Genomic DNA, 14,747 nt, shown 5'->3' with positions numbered 1-14,747 from the left:
GTATTCTGTAGTGTACTATGTTATACTTCAATTTTATCATAAATTATAAAGTATTTGAGGTACTATACTACAGATGAAAATCTTTTAGGCATGCAATGTATGGATATTCATATATTTTAACAGAACTCCAAAATTAATGAATTTATTTCATGTTTGACTTATTCTGTATACTTTGGAGCACCTTAAAATTCTAAATTTATGTATGATTATTATATATCTTTTTCATTTAGGGTTCAACAGCTTCACGAAAGATTTTTAACTTTACGAATGCATTTCCAAACGAGATTGTTGAATGTTCTTGCTACAAGATCTTTAAAAGCAGAAGAAAAGAAAGTATCCAAACCTAAACCATTGTCTCTTGAAAAACTCATTGAAACAAACAAGCACTTTAAGTTCTTGCAAGAATGTATTGATTGGGTACATAATAAATTAGTGAGTTAATTTTAATATTATATTTAATTTGTGCCTGTTTTCAAAATGTTGTTTTAGTTTCTTTTTTTTATCAGAACTATATTTATTATTTTATAAATGCGCTTAAACAATTTATCTATAAAAAAAGTGCAGGAAAAAAATTTGCAACAAACACTTAGGTGTTCAGGAAAAATTTGTAATGTGACCAGTAAAATATTTACACAGATCCTTCAAATTTCTGTAACTCAATATTTAAGAATTAGCAAAATTTAAAAGAGCTTAAATTTTGCACCATTCATTTTGTTATAAAAGGAAGATTTAAATGTATGTAATAAAATACTTACAAACATGCATATTTAACTGAATGTTTTTTTTATAAAATTTGTTATTGACTATTTTGACTTATTCAAGGAAAAAACGTGGATTTGATATCATATTTTTGAACAGAATAAGTTCACTAACATTGTGTTTAGCGTTATCAAATCAGAATAAGAGCATAGAAATGTTTTTTTCCTTTTATATTATAGATTTGCTAGCCTACATGCTGTTTTGTCAACATACCAACTATTGAAGATACAATAAATATCAACAACTAATAATCGACAAATAATGACTACTAACAATGAAGATACAATAAATATAGTATGGTCCCACCTTTCTAAAATAATTTCTAATTTATTAGCTTACTTTGTGATATTGGTTGCTTGTAGTTACTTTATTGAATAAAGTACCTACTACAGGAATTTTCTTTGGCTAAAAACCTTAGAAATTTTCAATAATAGTTTTAAAATTTGATTGACATTTTCACAAAAACTCATGGTTTCTGTGTGGTTCCTAATGTGTTCTACTATCCATGCGACCTGGATAATTCTCGTGGCAATCAACCTTAAATTTCCCTTTACATTTTTTTTTAAATTTAGTAATAATTTTTCACAAATGCTCATGGATTTTGTTTAATAACTCTTTCTCTAGCATTCTCTTGAATACAATACTTTCAGCGCAACAGTAAACATTCTAAATTATAAGTATAGATTCTAAAAAGTTGAATGACATTAACTTTGAATTTTTGATTGTAATATTTAAATTTTTGGTATCATTAGTTTTATTCATTATTATTATTTTATTTTAGAAATATTTAGAAGAAGCAGACTATGGAACAGATCTTCAAAGTGTTCAAATTTTACTAGAACAACACCATACAGAGCATAGGCTAATTGACCAGTTTCAGAAGAATGTTGATCAGTGCTCTTCACAAAAAGCAAGTTTTAATATTTAATTCTAATCAAACATATTTAATGCTTAAAAATGTTCTTTAAAAGCTTGATAATGTAAATGTTTTTGTTCATTGTTTACTTGCACTTCAATACTGTATAATAATTCAACTGTATAATAATTACAACTGTATAATAATTACAACTGTATAATAATTACATTTCTGTTAATTTTAACAAATATATTTTCTACTTTCAGTCCCAATTCAGAGGGGAAGAACTTGAACTATATTGTAAATTATTATCAAAGCTTGAAAAAGGATATTCAGAAGTTTTAGTAAGTTTTTGTTATTGTTGATAACTCATTTGTGTCTTCGCTTTAAGGATAGTTCTGAAGCACATATTTTGACTGACAATTATTCTTTTCTTTTAAATAACCAACATCAGCAGCTGAATGTTGGAATCTTGCTTTTTTTTAAAATATTTTTTAGTCTTACTCATAAGCTGCTTTTTTCAATGTTAAGTAAAAAAGTGTTGAATTTGTTTAATTATTTTTTAAAATTGTAATTAGTAAACATAATTATCGTAAAATGTCTTATTGTTATCAATAATTTTGTCCTGTGATCAAAAATTCTGATGCATTTTTTTGGGTCACTTTTTCCCAAACTTTAACAGATTTCTAGAAACTTAAGTTTATAAGCCAGATTTTTGTGTCTTTGTCATTAATATATTTCAATAGCTTAATTCGTTATAAGCAACTTTTAATAAGTGTTTTGTTTATTTATTAAAGGTTTTATCAAACAAAAGAATGAGTGATTTAGATACACTGCTAGACTTTATTCAGTCTGCAACCAATGAGCTTATTTGGATGAATGAAAAAGAAGAAATAGAAATCAACAGAGATTGGAGTTCTAAAACATTAAATATTCCAGAAATTGAAGATTATCAAAGAGTAAGTGTAGTCCAAAAATATTGAAATAGTGAGCAACAGAAAAGTGGTTTTCTTGAAAATGAGAAGAGACAAGTTTTGATTCAAATCAATATGACCCCTGCAGGGCAACTTCAGCCGGATTATACCTTTCGTAGGCCCTAGGCATAGCCGTTTTTGGGCCCTCCCCTCCTTCCCCCACTCCTCCCCTCTTTTCAAAATATATGCNCAGCACATTTGAAATGGGTTTAACCCATTTTTATTAATATGGATTTTAATTTACAAATTTGTTTATCGAACTTTATTTGCCAAAAATCGCAAAAAAGTAATATATTGGATCATAAGATTCTGCAAAATAATTTATTACCAAAAAATATTATAATTTTATTTGTATCTTCATAATTTTGTGCAAAATACACTTGTTGTTTTTAAAGCTAAATTATTTTTGTCAACAAATTTTTTCCCCCCAAGTTTTTCGTAGGCCCCTGAATTTCGTAGGCCCTAGGCATGTGCCTAGTGTGCCTATAGGTTAATCTGGCCCTAGGCATGATAAATAAAAGTGTTTTATTGGGTAGTTTAATATAAAATTTTGAAAATTAAAATTTGTTTTGCTTCCAAGGGGCATTTTCTGAATTGAAAATAAATGTCATTGTTATGACACTTATTATATTACTTTACAAAAAATAGTGTAGAATAAAGTATCAAACTATGTATCATGTAGAAAAATCTACATGATACTTAATTTTATTCAAAATTTTTTTTAACTTCTTAAAGTATTATTGTCGAATCCGTAAATCATATACATAATGTACAAAAATCTCTATTTTTATGCAAATAGAAATTTTTTTAAAGATAGGTATATTTGTAAAGGTCAATTAGTTATACAGATTGTGTTATGTGTATTTACTTAAATAAGCACTTTTATGAAGATAAGTATTAGTCACTTATGAGTATGTTTGTTTTAATTTAAACACAAATATTTCTAAATGTCTTTGACAGAACATAGTTGGATAATACTTGAATTGCTACAAAATATTAATCTCATATTTTTTACTTTCTAAAATTGAATCTGTATAATGTTTTGAGTTTTATTGGTCTTATTCTTTACAATCTTGATTGAAGAATTTTTGTTTTCAGGCTTTAACTATTGAGCTTGAAAAGCGTGAAGTTCAGTTTAATTCTGTTCAAGATCGTGGTGAAAGTCTAGTCTTGCAAAAGCATCCAGCTTCAAAGTGCATTGAGGTATGTTTTCTGATGAAATATTTTACTTTTATTTAAAATATATTTCAGTGAATTGTAGATTTCTTAAAGTAAATTATTTTTTGTATTAATCTTGTATAATCCTTGTAGAAATAAGTATGTCTACAATTTTTCTTGGATTACTTATTTTCATTTCATTGTTGCTATTGTTTATAAAATATGAATTTCTAGGCTTATCTTGCTGCAATGCAGACCCAGTGGTCATGGTTGTTACAGTTGATGTCCTGTCTTGATGTTCATTTAAAATATGCCTTCATTTATCACCAAGTAAGATATTAAAATATATATTTTTTTGTTCATCTTAAATCATATTGAAAAAACTTTAATAGACATCATTCAAAGCATTATTAAAGTTTTATTAAAACTCATAATTTAAATATCTGATAGTTTGAAATAAATGTGTGCACTTCAGGGAAATGCATATATGCATTAAAATTTTATTTAAATGTTGAGACTAGGGCATATTTTTAGAATGAGTTTCATAAATTTATGGTATGACAACTTTTTAAATGTCCGTTAAGTTGACCAAATACAAAATGATTTACTTTTTATGTGATGAGATTATTAATTTTCCTATTCTTTGATGAAAACTAAGTCTAGCACTTTAATAAAATGTGTTATGAACAGTCATCTAAAGCTCTTTCTATTTTACAATCAGCATTGAATTTGCGTACTTTTAAGCTTGCTATGCATGTTAGTTTCTGCTCAAGTTATTTGACGTTATATTCTTATTATCTCTATAAAAAAGGAAAAGCATAAAATTTTTTGTGATGGAGTACAAAAATGACTTACACACACATTTCGTGAGCTCCGAATAGGATTTGTTCAAAAATGTATTCCAAATGTACATTTTTCCTTTGTGTAAAACTGTCACAAAATAGATGAATGAGACAAGTAAAAGTTAATATAAGCTTATGTTACAAAATGAACTTCGGAATTTTTTTTTTAAGTATAATAAATAATTAATATTTGAGACAGTTCATCTTTATCAGGTTTACTGTGTTAGAAAATCCCAACAAAAATAAATGTTTATTTTTAATCCAAATAACTTTTGTGTTTGTTAGAAAAAAATTTTAAAATCTGTTTCTAAACCTGTATCAAGCAAGTTAATAAAACCTTTTCTTTTCTCGACAGTTCTTTGATGATGCTAAAGAGTGCCAACAGTGGTTGAAACAGATAGAAAACCGTTTATCCACGACTTATAGCCGTCAAAACTTTTCAATTGATGAAGGAGAGAGACTCATGAAGGAAATGCAAGATCTCAGAGATGAGCTCAGTCACTACAGCAATGTTGTCTCATCACTCATTGAACGCAGTAAAGATATTGCCCCTCTAAAACAGAGACGTCAACCGCTACCCAGACCTCTTAGGATCACAGCAGTCTGCTCTTTTAAACAACAATCTGTAAGTCGTTTCCAATAGTAGCTCATATTTAATGGAAGGTAGTAAAATGAGATTTTTTTTTCTCCTTTAAACCTAAAATAGAGTTGTTAAATAAATAAATTAAGATAGTTTTCTCCCAGTCATATGTTATTTATGATATAATATGATTTTATTTTAATATAACTGAATTACGAAGACTAAAGTAGGTAGTATATAAGTAATATAGACAGGTGATTTCGCTTTGGAAAAAATATCCTAAAACCTTACAGTTAAATGACTTCAAAAACAGTGTTTAAATAGTTTTAAATTAAAATAAACACTTTTCCCCTATAGGAATTTGGATTTTTTTTTCAATTCGGGAGGGATTTCAAAACGCGTTAAGTATTAGAATCATTTTAACTTTTTTTGTACCTACCAAGTTAGACTGTAATATTTTTATTTTAATGTATACACTTAAAAAGCCCCACCCATCTTTTAATTAAATCTTTTCTTCCGATTTATAGTTTAGAAATACTGGTAAAACTGTTTTAACACCTGCTTTATTTAGGATTTTTGTTTATTCAAATAAGTGATAGAAAAATTGTATGTAAACCAAAATATGTCTTTTTTTAAAAACTTATGGCGTAATAAAAATTTTATGATGATTCTTTTTTTATTTAGATGACTGTTAGCAAAGATGAACAGTGCTGGCTCCATGATAATTCCAATAGAACAAAATGGAAGGTTTGTGTGTTATTTTCATATTGAGAAGCTCTAAGTTGACAATGGGTGACATTTTTATTATTTCTCTTCTCTAACATGTATTAAAACTAAAATTGTATTGTAGATCATTAACTCTCTTGGAATGGAAGGCATGGTACCTAGTGTATGTTTTGTTATCCCACCTCCTAATCCAGAAGCTTTGGAACTGGCTGAAAGGTAAATCTTATTTTTGAACTCATTTATTATATTCATACATGTTTACACTCATATTAGTTTATTCCTTTATTAAACTAAAATTTTTATTTAAGTTTATTTGAATTTATTAAAGTTTTCTATTAACATTTATTAAAATGAACGCAACAGATAATGAGATTTTTTTTATTTGCAACATAAAATTACTTTCTAACTTTAATTGTTAAAGTACTTGATATAATGTTTTTAATTTTACTTAATAATATAATAATAAGTTATGGTATGTAAGCATTTGTACTAAAACGTATAGTTTAAACACTGGTACGTATAATTTTTTGTGTAGTTTAAAACAATTTTTTGTATTGCATTCATTTGTAATGCCACATGTCTGTGTAATTTTTAAACAAATTCTCTTGTAATATTCTTAACTATGCAGCTAATTATATATTTTTTAAAGTTAATTTTATTTTATATCATGACATTTATCATCATTAAACATTGTTCTATATTTTGCTTCATATGATAATATTAATTGCCTAATCATGTGTGTGTATAATTGAAGAAAATAAAACAATAAAAGTTCATTTCAGTTACTTTTTTTTCTTTGCAGTTTAAAAAAACAATTTGAAGCAATTGTTAATCTTTGGACTTCAAAGCAGCGTAAACTAAGACAAAATATGATATTTGCTACCATTAAAATTATAAAATCTTGGGATATAACAAAGGTATATTTTGAAAATCTTTATTTAAAAAAAGTGTTGTTTTTTTTGGTTGATCTAGAAATTCATGTATTTCCATTTATTTTCACGATAGTTCCGTAGCATTGAACCTTTGCAACGAGAGAGCATCATCAAAGCCTTGAATGAAGACACTCAAAAACTGTTAAATGAAGGATCAAGTGATGACCCTGCCCTCAAGAGACTTCAGGAAGAAATAGCCTACTGTAACAAATTATTTGCAGACTTACAACGCATGCTGGACCAAGATGAAGGTAAATACACATTCAAAAGTCTTCCATTATTCTAATTTTTTCTTATTTGGGTCAAACTTGATTCTCAATAAAGTCAAATGATATTTGCTCAGCAAAAAAAAAAAAATAATTATGGAGTTGAATAACCACTAAAGGATTTCAATTGAAGGAAATATTTGGGGACGGTTGCACAATGTGTTCCATCTACTAACATGTATGGGCTTTGGACAAATTCTGGTTCTTTTCGTCATCACATTATGTTTGTTACCTTTTTTCAATGTTTCTTTTGTTATATTTTTTTATTGATGCCTTGCCTATTATATTTGAACACTCAAAATCCTAAATTCTATTTTCTGAGTAACTACTTTTGTTAATTTTAAGATTTCACTAAATTCTTTGAGGCCTTCCGGTTGGAGGCAGGCAATCTTTGGATCTTGGTGAGGTCGCTGCTCTTTGCGCGCGGCGCCCAACTTACATCAACCAAGGCTTCCCCTGGAGTTGCTTCTGCCTCCCTTGCCCTTTTTTCTGGCGTGTTTCCATGGATCGCCACCAAGCCTACCTTTTTGAACCCTCTTTTTCTTTTGCCGAGAGGTCAACGTGCGCGCACTTAGAGTCTACAATATTCTCCGGATGCCCCCTAACGGGGGCGGGACTGGGTTAAGCTTTGATCTACTTACTTACATCATATTTATTTTGTATTCTCTGTACAAAAACTAACTGTATGGAGAATAGTAATGTAGTGTAAACATTGACTTGTGAGTTAAAAATGATTTTACTCATATGCGTAATGAATGCTTTCTCAACATAGGCAGCTAGAATAAAACAAATAATAACAATAGCAGATGTTAAATTTCATTTTTTTGCAATATTAATTATGGTTAAAGATACTAATTAAGGCATTATTTTATTATGTGGTCACACATGAATTAACCCCATTTTATTACAATTTTAAGATACAAATTAATGTTTGAAAGATGCTGGGTTACTTTTATTGAAGCTAACAATATTTTTTTTAATGTCATACTTGAAATTAAAATAAATCTGATTCAATGAGGCATTATTCAGATAGTAAATGTTAGAATTACAGCATTTCTTATTTGGCTAGAGTAGAAAGAGTCTGGTTTGTATATTTTTAGAAGCTCTTGAAATGAATCTTGAAAAATTTATCAAAGTAGCAGTACACACTTTGCTGGATAATAATTCAAATGGCATTCAAGTATCATTGACTCTTCAGTCAATATTTTTGCTGTCTATATTCATATAGCTCAAAAATTTATTTATTTCTATTAATATGAACATTATTGAATAGTCTCTTATATTCCAGAATATTAAAAGCGCTCTCCACTGTATCTGAAATCCGTGTTTAATATTTGATTATATTAATCAGCTACATTATAAGCAAATATTTGAGTAAAATAATATGAATGAATTAATATATGAATAAATGATTAATAATATACATTCAAAAATATTAAATGTTTATTTTAATTCAATTTTCAATGTACGTAATTAAAGTTTTTAATAAGTTTTGTGCATGGTTTGTTAAATATGTTTAAACCTAATTACAATACTTTTCGTTATTAGTTGATAAGCAAAACAAAAGTCAAGCTCGCAAATTTAATGACTTATGTGCTTCTGTACAAAGTACTTTGACTGATAAAGAAAGAATACTGAAACAGAAAACTCAAGCACCCATTCCTCGTAGCAAAGAAATCGTCAATCGTCTCGTGCAAGAACAACAGGTTAGATATATCTAAATTCTTTTACCATTTATAATAATTATCTAATTTTAAGTGTCTTTATATACAGTGCCAGGTCATGATGAATAATTTTTCACTTACTTCAAATTCTTTGTAATTATCATAGCAAGACTTTAGCAAAATGAATAATTGGACATTTATTGCTAGTTTTAGATTAAACTAGCCTACCTATAGGTTAGTAAATGTTTATTAATTCTACTTGTCTAGGATTTTGAATCAGATTTACATGCCTTTGAACCTCGAGTGGATGAAGTTCGTGAAGCGTTCCGTGAGTTATCAGTGAAAACAGCAGCTTTGCAGTCACGTCATGACTCGGTGATAGAATCGTGGAATAATTTATGGTCTATTTCCAGCTTGTATGTAGAACGGTGAGTGCAGCCTCATTTTCCTTCGTAAATATTTACATTATATGAAGTATTGTATTTTTTTTCTTATGTTTAAACCTTCTTTGGGTGGGATGATATAGAATAGTTTGGTCAATTAATAAACACTACACAATCATCTATATAACTTAAAGGGCGTATGTCAACATAACTAAAACTATTCAATTTTATTTATTTGTTTGTTGCCATCCCTTGCGGTGTGACTTTATGTTATTTGATTTAGCAAAACATATTTTTAGAACAAATTACATTTTTAGAAGTCAACTCATCAAAACAAAATAGAGCTGTATTTGCATCATTCGGCACGAGAAATTATATTATCGCAACCAAGTCATGACAGGCAAAATTTACCAAAATCTAGCAATATTCCTGATGAATTGGCATTTTAGTATCTAACTTAATTTTTCTTATTCCATTACGTTCCATTGGTTTTATGTTATTTAGGTTTATAGAAGCGCATCTCAAGAGCATAACTATAAATAAACACATGAAACCACATTACTTTAAAAATAATTTGGTAACGTTGCTTTCAATTATTTAAGAATGTGCAATATGTTGGTGATCACACACTTATGCGGAATGAAAGGTAGCAGAGATAAATATGGCATGGTCACTTGTGTTGTCTTCACTTTAATAGTGCAGGAATGTGACTTACTCAATGAATTGAGGCATTATTGATTCAGTTAAAAATTTAGATTGTCTTTCAAAATTTGAGTTTATTAAAAAACAAACATAATTAGTAAGTGTAAATGGAAGGACAGATGAGTAGTGAAGTGAAACTTATTAAAAGTTATACATTACATAATTAAACAGTGCCATCCAGTGGCTAAAATAATAAACAAATCATTGAATTGGAAGATGAGCAGTGAAATATCTATTTCATAACACAATAACTCGTAAAAAAAGAAAAAAAGAATCATCTGCAGTTAAATAATGCTAAACCTATAGAAAATTCTTTTTTTGCTCATCTATTCTGAACAGTCTAATTAAAACTTTTGAGCATTTTAAAGGTTTGAAATTGCCCTCGTCCAAATTTTAGAACAAAAGCATAAAGGAGAAGAACTCTAGATTTATTTAAATATTTTTTATTGTAGATTTAATTTGTCATTATATATAGGGAAATGTTTTTGTTGCAGAATGAAAGCTGTTGAATTGACTTTATCTCATTATGATGATGCTTCTCAAGCGACTTCTCATGCAGAGTTGCAATTAATTTCACTTGATGAGGTGCCCAATGATACTGAAAGTGCTGCCAGAGTTGAAGAAAATTTAAGAGTAATTTGATTCTCTTTTATTAATTGGAGTGTGTGCGTTTCTTTTTCTGTATGTCTGTTAGAATCCTAAAAGAGCCTCAGTGCTTTCAGATGTTTAGATTATCTAATTTCAATTAGTACTTTTGTCTACTACTAGTGTCTAATTTCAATTCTATTACAAGTGATGGGCATAGCGATAACAATAAGTTTAAATAGACAAAGCAGCTTATGATCCTATGTTCAGTTCACTTAAATTTTAATTTCATATAAGTGCTCACTTTTTAGGATTTTTGTTTTTTAGAACACTGAAATATTTGAAGTGTTAAAATTTTTATGAAATTAAAAAGTTATTTTATTAGAACTTAAGCCAAAAAAGTTATCTTTTTTTCTTGTTCCATGATTTTCTAGTCGTAGAAATGTGGGCCTTTGGCAAATGCCCTGTTTACCCCTCCCTCCTTATTATGACAGCTCTGCTTATGATTGTAGTTTTAAAAAAAAATTATTAAAGAGACAGCAAGCCTGTGCAACTTAAGCTTTCTAATACTGTTCTTGTATTTTTGCAAATAAGCAAATTTGTAAGAATGTAGCAATAAAAATAGATTTTTTTCCTAACTAACAACTATTGGAAAACTTTGTTAGCAATGTTTAAAAAAAAAAAGCAAAACGGAATGCAATTTTTATTGTGCGTTTATTTATTTTTCTGTGTATTGTGTTTTCAGACATTGAAAATCGAGATGCAACTGAAGCAAGTGTTGTTTGAGCAAGTTTCTCAAAGTGTTGTAAATGTTCGTCATTTTGTTGAATTAAGTCGACCCAATCAATCTGTACACACAGATGTAACTAAATTAGAAGAAGATGTGAAGAAGGTGAGGCGTCGTTGGGATCTTGCTGGCACTCAAGTCAATGATAGGTATTCTATTCTTTCATTTCATTCTCTTATATAACAAAATGCATTATTTTAATTGAATTATTTGCTTGTTAGGCTTAAAGCCTTAGAAACGTCTATGGAATTACTGCAGAGTTATAAAGGAAAGTATAATGAGCAGAAAGCATTTGTTAGTCAGATGAGTACTAAAGTGGAATCCATGAAAGCAGTTAGCCGGATGGATTCTCGTGAGATGCATCATGCAATTGAGTCTACAACGGTAAGAGACTTCTTTTCATTTGAAACAGTTTTCAATGACTCTTTTATGTGAGCATAATTGTTTTAATGAAGCGTTAGAAAATTAAAGTTTTCAAGTATTTTTGAGAACCCTTCAACTTAACTCAGGCAAACTCTTCCAACTTCTGCAAAATTATTCCTATGACAGCCCTATCTATTGAAGATAGGTTTATAATAGTATCAATGTATCTAATCAATTCATAAGAAATGCTAATGAGGATTTTATTTCTTCATAAAAAGTGCCATTGAGGATTTTATTTCTTTATAAAGTTATTGTGTTAAATTATTATTATTATTTTTTTGAATAAGGCTTTAAGGAGCAATGAATGTAATGACTATCTAAATAAAATATTGAATGAATTCAAGAGAGTTAAAAATTAAGAATGATATTCTTAAATATTTATTTGTCTTGCCTTGATAACTATTAAATAGTTGCTCATGCTTTTGTGCTTGAAAATAATTGATTCCAAGTTCCCCCTCATTCTCAAATTAAAAATGAAATTCCTTGCATTTGTCTGAAGTGATGATGCAAAAGAGATAATGAGTAGGGAAAAGATTATGTGTAAATTACATTAGCATGATGTTATCTAAATTAATTATTGTAAAAACGTATTTATAATAAATTTTGTTTCCGTATGATCACTTAAAATCTTTTAGCTTCCCGAGGAAATTAATACAATTTCAAATCCAACTTTTACCAAAGTTTTTTTTTCCTTCATAGAATCAAATTTTACACTCACATTATGATTTCAAGTAAGGTGGGTTTGAATTTATCGAATGCAGTATGAATTCTAAAAGTCTTCTGTAAATACACTTAAATGAAAGACAAAGGTTTTTCCTAAGATTATAGTTTTCAAGTAAAGTTGTTTAATCTGTGTTTAGAATTTCTAATTTTACTGTTCAAGAAATGTTATAAATTTTTTTTTTTTGTCTAGAGCACTTACCATACTTTGAGTCAAAGAAAAGCTGCTATAGAAGATGTGAACGTAGATGGAGGTCGATATTTGCGAGAAGCAAAGGTAAGAGTTTCCTTGCTATAACCACTAAAGCCAGTAAAAGTGTCATTTTGCACTAATATCATTATGGAATTAACGAGGAATAATTCTGTTGATAGCTTATAACACGTGTAATAAATGTTAATTCTGAGTAACTTACAAGCACATATATGCTGCAGTAATCAGTTAATAATTAATCACTACATTTTTAACTACTAAATTTTAACCACTAAATAACTTAAAAAACCTGTTTAAAACAATTTGTTTCAGGTAACAATTCAAGACTTCAATAATTCAAGTTAAAAGATACCAAGTTGGAAATACTATAATTTCTTTAAAACACTCAAATGTTTTTAAATTCCAAAGAAGTAATGGTAAAATTTGTTTCTCATTAAAGAGAAAAACAGTTAACTTTTTTTTTCAAATATTTTATGGGTTATCAAATATTGAGTTAGTTTTGATATACAATATTTTTATTAGTTAAGAAAATTTATGAATATTTTTTTTAATTATGAATTCTGTTAAACGTTTTTAAGACAGTCACTGTTGTTTTTGTTCTACTTACAATTTATAAAGAGTTGTTGAGCAAATATTTCTTACAATTTTTGAAAGTTTACAATGCTATTTTAAAAACTATCATTTTGTTTTATTTTAATATGCATTATTATACTCTTTCATAAATATTCATTCCTTTAAATAATAAAAGCTTAGGTCAATGTCTACAATTTTAAATAGCCATTGTTGTTTTTGACTTACACAGAATATTATGTGTAAAACTAACATTAGCTTATGCATGGCTGATTCAGAGTAGTCATTTTTGTTTTTGTGCATTTCTTCCAGACATCATTGATTAAACTATAAGTGTTCTGCCATTGCTCATTTGCTCAGCAGTTCTATAAATTGTGTTCTACTTTTTTGTGTAAATCATGCATGTTAAAACGACACCCCTTCCCCCCGCTTTGTTCTGTCTTATCTCCGGGCATGGGTGCGTGCGTATGATATATATCCTTTATGTAGATGTATGAACTGCTCCTGAAACAGTATCAAGAAAGCATTGAAGATAACCCTGCTGATTCCAATGCCAAGAAAGCTAAGTTAATATCAGAGACTGAAATTATTAGTCAAGAATTAGATGAACTTAATAAGGAGTATACAGATTTGGTCAATTCTGTGTTACAAAGGTTGAATGAATTGAAAAGTTTAGTTTCTAGTCAAGAGGGACAAAAGGTAAACTTTTTTTTTGTAATTAGTCATCCCCCATAATTGTATTAATGTCAACCTTCACTTTTTCAGTTTTTGTATATTTTATCAAATTGTACCTTTTTTCATTATGTAATGCTCACTCTGATTATAATGGAATGCATAAGTTAGGAATAAAAGTATGATTACTAGTATGGTTCTCACTAGTTTTAGGATTTCTAATTTCAACACTCTATATTGATTTTACTACCAGTAGCAGCAGAGAAATGTATTTTATTAATAAAATTAATATTTCGGATAATAATTGAAACTGCTTTGAGATTTCCTTCGAAAGAGACTTATAAACAATTTTCTCTTCTATTTAAGTGTTAGCAATAAAATCATATTCAGATTTTATGCAACATTCAAAAGATTTACCTAAAAAATTATTTTGATGCATTTTATAAATATTAAAATAAAAGAAAAAACCCTTTTCTCAGATAAACAATTCTGCCAATAATAATTTTTATTCTCATTTTCAAGTTTGAACTTTAAGTTTAAAATGAAAAAGTAAGATATTTAGGAATATTTTAGTGTACAGAAGTTACTTTTAAACTAGCGTTGAATAAATTTTGAAATTTATTAGTTATATGTTAATGTATATATGTTATAGTAAATTAATAAATATAGTATTTCTCTTACTTTAACTCTAAGAGTGTTTAGTAGAAATTAAAACTTAAATTTACAATTGCTAATTTAATAGTTCATGGTTGCTTATTATTGTTTATGGGCACCTCTAGTAAAGGGGATATAATTACCAATACAATATTAAAGAAAAGAAATTTTGGAATTTATTTATGACAATTGCCACTTTTTATTTTTAAATTATGCATTTAAAAGAAAACATATATGGAAAATATATATAGAAAACCTTATAGAGTATCTTATGAATAAAACT

General features: G+C 28.0%; 1 protein-coding gene across 10 annotated transcripts in view; it reads left to right on the top strand.

Annotated features, from left to right (window-relative positions):
* Nucleotides 1-14,747, top strand: part of LOC107438834 (dystonin-like protein short stop) — a 223,597-nt gene that overhangs the window by 141,249 nt on the left and 67,601 nt on the right. For 7 of the 10 annotated variants that reach the window (XM_071180282.1, XM_016051216.3, XM_071180283.1 and 4 more), the window contains 18 exons: nt 231-432; nt 1,541-1,669; nt 1,882-1,959; nt 2,413-2,574; nt 3,688-3,792; nt 3,982-4,077; nt 4,945-5,214; nt 5,854-5,916; nt 6,020-6,111; nt 6,698-6,812; nt 6,901-7,078; nt 8,642-8,799; nt 9,025-9,185; nt 10,337-10,475; nt 11,173-11,363; nt 11,436-11,598; nt 12,551-12,634; nt 13,628-13,837. In XM_071180282.1, coding sequence (XP_071036383.1) covers nt 231-432; nt 1,541-1,669; nt 1,882-1,959; nt 2,413-2,574; nt 3,688-3,792; nt 3,982-4,077; nt 4,945-5,214; nt 5,854-5,916; nt 6,020-6,111; nt 6,698-6,812; nt 6,901-7,078; nt 8,642-8,799; nt 9,025-9,185; nt 10,337-10,475; nt 11,173-11,363; nt 11,436-11,598; nt 12,551-12,634; nt 13,628-13,837 — 2,596 coding nt within the window. The remainder of the gene's footprint in view (nt 1-230; nt 433-1,540; nt 1,670-1,881; nt 1,960-2,412; nt 2,575-3,687; nt 3,793-3,981; nt 4,078-4,944; nt 5,215-5,853; nt 5,917-6,019; nt 6,112-6,697; nt 6,813-6,900; nt 7,079-8,641; nt 8,800-9,024; nt 9,186-10,336; nt 10,476-11,172; nt 11,364-11,435; nt 11,599-12,550; nt 12,635-13,627; nt 13,838-14,747) is intronic. The other 3 variants (XM_043046522.2, XM_071180284.1, XM_016051220.3) reach the window with 1 other exon arrangement.

This window comes from Parasteatoda tepidariorum, chromosome 4 (genome assembly GCF_043381705.1).
Source record: "Parasteatoda tepidariorum isolate YZ-2023 chromosome 4, CAS_Ptep_4.0, whole genome shotgun sequence".
Taxonomy (NCBI): domain Eukaryota; kingdom Metazoa; phylum Arthropoda; class Arachnida; order Araneae; family Theridiidae; genus Parasteatoda; species Parasteatoda tepidariorum.
This window is presented reverse-complemented; position numbering and strand designations above follow the sequence as displayed.